The 8124-nt window shown below is 41.5% G+C and overlaps 1 protein-coding gene across 1 annotated transcript; it reads left to right on the top strand.

Moving 5' to 3' along the window:
• Positions 1-498: 498 nt before the first annotated feature.
• LOC137608526 (zinc finger protein 345-like) lies at positions 499-5409 on the top strand. The gene is made up of 4 exons (XM_068334972.1): positions 499-751; positions 2488-2674; positions 2754-2843; positions 3554-5409. Exons 1-4 carry the CDS (start codon positions 545-547, stop codon positions 4804-4806), a joined length of 1737 nt encoding a protein of 578 aa, XP_068191073.1. The 5' UTR covers positions 499-544; the 3' UTR covers positions 4807-5409.
• Positions 5410-8124: the final 2715 nt, after the last annotated feature.

Raw genomic sequence — 8124 nt, 5'->3', positions numbered from 1 at the left:
AGGATTTGTATTTACTGCATGCCGACAGGCACCTCGTGTGTGTTTGGTTTATTCAAGGGCCTGTACACACATATATGCATGTTTATTAACACACTAAAATCCATGAGTGAAAACATATCATTTCCCCAAGTGGATCATTAAAGTGTACAGTATTTTTTTCTTTCTTTCTGTGTTAAATGAGAAACTCATGTTCAGTCGCTGTTGAGTTTAATTCAAGTATATTTTCCCCACATTTCTAATGACAGTTTTTTTAAGTGTGTGTTCATGTTTGAGTGAATCTCTCTTAGATGTTGTTAACGATTAGATTTTTGTTAACGTAACTATCTTGTAATACCGACTTCATAAATAAATGTGATTTTAAAAATAAGAATAAATAAATCAAAAATCAAATCTTCTCTTTTATTCAAATCAATCACACTCCAGGCCAGCAGGTGGCGGACATACGCAGCAGAAGCTGCTATAGTTTAGCCATAGAAAACATAAAAAGAAGAAGAGGAACCAGCGCCTCTGAAACGTAAACAAGGCCGCCAGCTGTCTGTCGAGCATGTTCCCCCTGCAGACTATCGAGATTCAGGTTTACGCTGTAATGGAGACTCTAATGAAGGCGGCCGTGACGGAGCTCGGCACAGTTCTGGACAAGTGCTTGGATAACGCCGTGGCCGCTCAACGCTCCAGGACTCCATCAATGTTTGTCGAGGATGAAGAGGAGGAGAGCGAAGCGACTCCAGCAGGGTTTAATGAAGCACTGACGGTAACCTGAACTCACTGTCGACTAGCTAGAGAGCAGCACTAATTAGCGGCAGCTAAGGTGACGTCATCGCTTATCGGGGGAATTGTTAATGTAAACTACACTACCCATGAGCCCTCCGGGTTGTTAACTAGCAAAGGACACCAAGAACAGCTTGGTGTTCAGAGTCACTGCTGTTCGTCTGTTTTCTGTGTCTTTTGTAGCATCGTTAAACAAATAGTGTTTGAGCAATAATGTTCACCCCCCACCACACCAGAACACATGTGTCAAACTCGAGGCCCGGGGGCCAAAAGTGGCCCGTGAGAGCTTAAAAGGTCAGTATCTCTAAAAGTAAATACAGTTGGTCAAAAGTGTGGTTTGGGCTAAACTACATTTTCCACAATGCAGCAATTAAGCCCATTTTAACATTGACCAAACGTTTTGAACAAAGTTATTGCCCTGACTTGTGTTTGGACATTTTTTTTATTCACTTGGATAGTTTGATGCTCCATTGATGGAATTATGTGAGTTTCATAACCTGACAAATTAAAAGGATTTATGCTATAAATGAGAAATGGATATTTTTTGCTGTGCAATTGTAATGTTTGTAACTTGAACAGGTAATAAATTTATTTATCATTAAGGAGTAGTACATTTATTTTATGTGACATTGAGTTACATTTATAAGTTACATCTGGCTCTAGTGAACAGCCGTTATGCTCATATGGCCCTCGGTAAAAAGGAGTTTGACACCCCTGCACTAGAACATGAAATGCTTCTAATAACCTCTGTAGTCTCACTGTTTTTCAGTCTCCTGAATGTCATTCATTCATTCATTCATTCATTCATTCATTCATTCATCTAAACCCATTTCATCTCTGTCTGTATGTGGCTCTGCGGTGCACTGGTGTCGTGCCAGGAGTGTACCCTGCCTGACGCCCCCAGTCGACTAGGATAGACTCCTGAATATCAACCTTTATGAATGCACATATTCACAGATCGGATGTTAAGACATGGCACCAGCCTTCAGAGACTTACTTTAACTTAAGGTCTACACTGATATCAGGTCTCTGTATCGGAAGTTCAAGACGTTTAGTCAAGAAAGGTCAGCTCTGGGAGTTTAGAGCCATCGAGAGGAGGCAAACGGTTGGATGCAGGTCTTTGGAGAAACCAAACTGCTTTCTGGGTCAGCGGTGTGTCAGGATGGATGAAGCTGATGCTGAAAAGAAGTGAAGCATGGCGGTGGCTCGATGATGCTCCGGAGACGCTTTATTCCTCAGGCATTGGAAACCATATCTTATTGGATTTTAATTTAATTGCCTTCACACATTTACAGCATGTAAGAAGGTAACACATGCTGTGTCTATGTGCGCCTACTATCAAAATAACTAAGTAGGCTACAGATACAGTTCCTGAATACATCTTCCAATGCAAGTGAGCACATCATCAGTAACAAAACATGGTATCATTGGGTGTTTTCCATCGGGTGTCCATAGCGTCTCCCTGCCTCTCACCAGTAGGTTCGCTGGATTAGGCACTAGCAACAACTGTGATTCGCAAAAGTGGAGGAAGCGTAACAGAAAATGAATGAATGAATGAATGAATGAACTGGTCAGAGTATCTTCATTCATATTAAATTTGGAAAATGGTGATGGGCTGCAAGCACTTTTCTCTATCAAAAGAGTTAATAATTAATATTATTGTGTTCACTCAATAAACCAGTGAGTTGACGAGCTTCTCCCGGTGGTCTGACTTCACAGAAACAGTTTGCATCTCTGATGGAGGTCTGGGTCAGAGCTGCTGTAGAGAAAATTTTGCTGATGTTCAAAGTGTCTGAGTGTGAAGCGGAGGAAGAGCTTGCTGCACAGCAGGGGGCCGGACTGAGTGGCAAGACGGAGCAGAAGAGCTCCAAACCAGCAGCTGGGCGAGTGAACGGCCTCCAAAACCGTTAGTCAAAGGCTTTCTTGGTTTTTAACACACAGGCTGGTGTTTGTTTTCTGTTAATCAAGGTTTCTCTGTGTTTCAGAATCCCCATCTAAGAGATCTTCTCAGACAGAAAAGAAAAATGCAGGAGAACTTAATCCATGTACAAGAAAAGATCACATCTATTACCGAGGTATTTATCCAGGTCATAACATTTTTAATAAAATCCTTGTGAAATACCAACCGAATATTTCAGGTCACTCCCAGATAAGTAAAAGCTACATGTTAACAGTTTCTGCTACCATGTTACATTAATAATAAAGGTAAGCATAACATTAATAATGGTGAGTGGTGGCGGGTGAGCCTCCTGATAAACTAAATCCTTCAGTAACTTCTCTGCTGTGAGGCAGTGAAACTTGTCTTACTTTTCCAAACTAACAAGGGGCGGCAGTGACTCAGTGGTTGAGCGGGTCGTTCAATGTTCACGAGATCGGTTGTTCGATTCCCACTCCTGCCCAGCCACCTTGAGTGTGAGCTGACAGTGGGAGGTGTCTGCTCATCTCCCGAGCACTGCCGAGGTGCCCTTGACAAATTGCTCATTTGGGGCTCACCAGGAAGGAGCTGCTCGCCACTCTACCTCCCATTGCATGCTTACAGGCCCCCTTGTGTGTGTGTGTGTGTGTGTGTGTGTGTGTGTGTGTGTGTTACAGGGGCCTGTACATACTAATATACATTATATATATGCGTGCGTTTGGTTGAAGAATTACTACTAGAGTGTGCTCTTAATTTCCCTTTGGGGATCAAAACAGTATACAAAATAAATTTAAAAAAATAACAAAAATGTAGAAATTTTCCTTGAATTTGTTTGAAGTGGCAGTGTTGTGAAGCTATCTTGCGTTTCAGCCGATGAAGCCATGCACGAAGAAGCTGAAGGGACGCCAACACAGTCCATGTCACGGCTGGTCAGGAAAGACGCGGTCAAGGAGGACTCCGACGCTACGACTTCAGTGTTGAAGATTAAAACGAAGAGGACAGTGGAGTCTTTCAGATGTCCTTCCTGTGACAAATCCTTTGCTCTGAAGTGTCTGATGGACAGACACTACTTGACACACTCCAAACCTCACGTTTGCTCTGAGTGCGGCAAATGTTTTGCGGGACTCGCAGGACTGGCCGCTCACTCCAGACGTCACACCGGAGAGAAGCTGTACAGGTGTTCCGACTGTGGGACGGAGTTTGCTTATAAGTACACCCTCGACAGACACATGCGTCGGCACAGCCTGAAGAGACCGCTCACTCACACGTGCACGCTGTGTGAGAATCAGTTCACCGGGCTGTTGGCGCTCCAGCGGCACAGATGCTGCGCCTTGAAAAAGACGTTTGTCTGTTCACTGTGCCCAGACACGTTTGAGTGCCGGCAGCGTTTGGCCGATCACGAGAACCTCCATTCGGGAGACCGAGATTTTATCTGTGAAATGTGTGGTGAGACTTTCTTCTCATTGTCATCCTTGGCCACACACAGGGTGACTCACACGCAAAAAGAAAACTGCTGTGACTTGCTTGGCGTTGGAATGAGTGATCCGAGGGTCCTCAAAAATCACATGAGTAAACACACCGGAGTAAAACTTTTCTCCTGTGAGGTTTGCGGTAAAGGTTGCAGTCACCAGAGTGCTCTCAAACACCACATGCTGACCCACACGGGAGAAAGGCCGTACATCTGCGAGACCTGTGGAAAGCGCTGTAGCCACGCCAGCGCGCTTCAGAACCACATGAGGATCCACACGGGGAAGAAAGTGGGGCAGCCAGTCTGCAGCGTCTGTGGGAAGAAATTCCGCCGAACGGTCAGTCTAAAATACCACATGAGCGTCCACACGGGGGTGAAGCCCTACGCTTGTGATCAGTGTGATAAAAAGTTCAGCAGTCCCAGCAACCTCAAGTTACACATGATCATTCACTCTGGGGAGAAGATGTACGGCTGCAACATCTGTGGAAGGAGGTTCACGCAGTCCAGCAGCCTCAAGCTGCACAGGAGGATCCACACGGGAGAACGACCGTATCGCTGCTCGGCCTGCGGGAACGGATTCATGTACAGCACCGAGCTCAAGAAACATCAGAGGAGTCACCTGCCAGATGGCGATGCACCGTCTGAACAGCAGTGAGGATGGGAAGCATCACACCATGTGGACGCCATCTCTAAGTTTACTCATTGAACACTAGAGATACAGCTGTGATGATGCAACAGCCAGTCCTTTTATAGCCATTAATTCTAGGTCTTTCTTCTAAGTTGCACATCTGGTTAAAGTGGGGACTGGCATTCTTCATGCAGCGAGCATCCCCTGAAAAAATATTTATATTATAAATATGATTCTTAACAACTTCAATGCCAAAGAAAAATTATGAAAAATGTCAACAATTAGCAAATGTTTTATACAAAAGTGACTGAAAAGAAACTAAATTCTGTTTGAATAAATCCGTTCCCATTCTAAATTTGATTGCTTTCAAAATGTTTCATGTTAATGGTTGTGTTAAGTCACCATCAATTAATAAGTGTTTGGGAAGAGAGGACATGAAGTTTTTCAAGGAGAATTTGCCCTTATTTTGAGAAGTCTGCAGCCGCTCTCAGATGGACTTGGGTTCAGAGGAGGAGTTGGCGTTCTGGCGTTTGTGGTGGGGTTTCGTTTCTCTTAAGGACAGGAGACAGTGTTTAAAATACAAGATATTTATTTGTCAATTCAAATCGTGTATAGGTTGAGTAGCAGTACAATAATATCATTCACAGGTTGAGTATGAGTCCAATAATATCATCGATGATATTGACAGACACACAGGTTCAACAAATACTTATCTAAGCATGATGAGAGCTCTGGAGACGATGAAAAAGTCCTCCGATGTGTTGTTACAGAATATTCTGGTTACAGGAAAAAACTTCAAGTACAAACTAGGAAATGGATCACATATCTTTATATACTCTAAAGGCGTGACTAGGGGGAGGTATTAACCTCGACCCATCTGCTTTCAACCAGTTCTTTACGGGCTTTCAGTTGGTACGTCATGACCTCCAGACGTTACCAAAAATATCAAGTCGACAGTTTCACAAAACTTTTTGATGACATAATCAGTCACGCGACCCTGTGCAGAAACATACATTATAATTTCAAGTACATTATATGAAATGATCTGGCTAGCTGCTTCTGTCAGTGTCTAACTTCTTTCAAGGATACCCACAGTCATGCAAGCATTTCCAATTATGGTCCAACAGTAATTATTTTCATGCAGCGTCTTCATGACCTCGAGACATCCTGGGGCCACCTTCACGAGCGCTGAATAATTTGACACACAACAATCCGGATCTTTGGTTCCATGAAATGATATCATATTATTATGTTATTTTATTGTATTATTTTATTGTATTTAAAACTTTCCACCACACGGTAGCTCACTGTTTATGCGTCACGCGCTCAAGGCCTTCATGTGCGGATGGAGTGGACGCTGTGTTTAGTACTTCATGGATTCTCGTCTACTTTCAATACTAAGTCGTTTGAGGGCCAAAGGTCCCAATCACCCAGTCATGATCCTGTTACCAGTGAACCTTTTATTCTGTACAGCATCATCCCACCACTTCCCACTCTTTTTTTGAATTTCGGCCATTCATTGACACTTGATCCATCGTTTGTCGCTGGTCGGTTCTTTGGTTGTTTTGTCAATAACCCAGCAATCCTTGCCAACGCCCTGACCCTGCCATCATGGCATGCTTTGTAAGGGCTTTGCTTTTACTTTGTTAAACCTGCTGTATGTTAACCAACAATAAATAATTCCACATCTTTTTTAACGTGGTAAAGCAGCACTTCAAAACGAGGTTGTAATTATTTCAAATGAATATTGACAAATTATTGTTACAAATAATATTCATAATTATTTCGCGGGATAGAATTAGCATTTTTTAAAAATTGATCAATTTGGTTGGTTCTGTTGGTTCTGCTCTTGTGTTGCTATGGTGATGTTATAAGGGCCACAATGATGCTGGATGATGCGAGAAGACACTTCTCACAATGTTTGTACTTTGGGAATGAAATGTGCTGCTAATTTTAGTTTATGAACTGGTAAGGTCTCATGTCTGACATATTTTTAAAAAAAATTAATTTAGTAATCGTCAACAATTATTCTATAGATGATGGTAGTTATTTGTTTCCTCTATCCCATTGTTTTTTTCAAGGGTTATCATGAAATTCAGATTTTGACCTATTTTCACAAATTAATGAAGTTGAGCAGTTAAATTGAAAATATTTAGGAATATATCACATTTTTTTACATCAAGTTACAACTTTTTAAAAATGGTGTAATACTTAATACTGACTGTATGCAATTATAACAAGAAAAAACAGTGTCAAAAGTTACTTATATGTCTTTTAAATTTGTTCCCTGATGTTAGTATCAAGCTGTTCATCGAAAGTGTTTTTATTTCCACATGAGCAGCTCCACTGGAATCACACAAAAGTAATTTCCTTTGTTGTTAAACAAAGGAAAGTGAGCAGACAGTAAATTAGATCAAACAGAAAGTAATTAACGTTAAATTGTGCCTTTTACATTACAAATTTGTCAAATCCATCAGTGTGTGGGCGACGGCACCATCTTATCTGTTCACTCTATGTCGTTTTAACAGTCATTTATTTACAACTGAGAACTAAAACATCACCACTGAGGTTAGAGTGAATGTTTGGACCTTTAGTTTGAGGTGATTTACACCAGCAAGCAGCCGGATCGCTTATCTGAAGAATGAAGACTATAAATGAGGAGACAGCAAGCTGGTCATTCGCCAAAGGTAATGAAATCCACATTCTTGCACCTCATTAATATTCTTTAATCCAGCAGGAGTCCAGCACACACACTTCTATTTGTTTTACCTCATAGTTCTATGTAGTATGTACAAGACTTACAACTACTTGTTTGTATTAGATTTGTGTTACCTAGTAAGATTTAAGCTTATTTATGACAGTGTGTAACACTTTGTGATATAACACTTGCATCCAATCATCTTAAAAAAACAAGACTAGGTCTTAATTTACTGTGATGTCTTCAAACTAAACCTTAAAACCTTTATCCTAGTAACAGTGCATTTGCTTTTTTGCCTCTCACAGAGACTTGGAACGCTAGGAAGGAGGTCTGTGAGCGTGACTTTTCTAAACACAGAAATGAGTCATCATTGAATTAAAATTAAAAACCTTTTTCTTTAGCTTTTGCACTGAAGAAGTTTCAAATTAAATATGTTGGTGGAGATCACAGATGACTTTTTTATCAGCGAGCGGGGTTCACTCCATTCTCTCCTGTGAAGGCCTCCACTAGATGGCGGTATGTTGTCAGCAGAGGAGAGTTAAAGAGGCACTCAACATGCATTAATGCTGACAGTCATCTCTTATTTATGTTTCATTTTTACAAAATACATTCCTCAGACATGTAAAGCTCCAGAATTCCGTTTAAAG

The sequence above is a fragment of the Antennarius striatus genome, chromosome 15 (assembly GCF_040054535.1).
Source record: "Antennarius striatus isolate MH-2024 chromosome 15, ASM4005453v1, whole genome shotgun sequence".
Lineage (NCBI taxonomy): Eukaryota > Metazoa > Chordata > Actinopteri > Lophiiformes > Antennariidae > Antennarius > Antennarius striatus.
This window is presented reverse-complemented; position numbering and strand designations above follow the sequence as displayed.

What these genes read in the sequence shown, in the direction of transcription:
- LOC137608526 (XM_068334972.1), top strand. Translation starts at nt 545, where the DNA reads ATGTTCCCCCTGCAGACTATCGAGATTCAGGTTTACGCTGTAATGGAG. An exon ending in AGTGAACGGCCTCCAAAACC is followed by an intron (nt 2,675 to 2,753) that starts GTTAGTCAAAGG and finishes TCTGTGTTTCAG; the next exon opens with AATCCCCATCTAAGAGATCT. An exon ending in AGATCACATCTATTACCGAG is followed by an intron (nt 2,844 to 3,553) that starts GTATTTATCCAG and finishes CTTGCGTTTCAG; the next exon opens with CCGATGAAGCCATGCACGAA.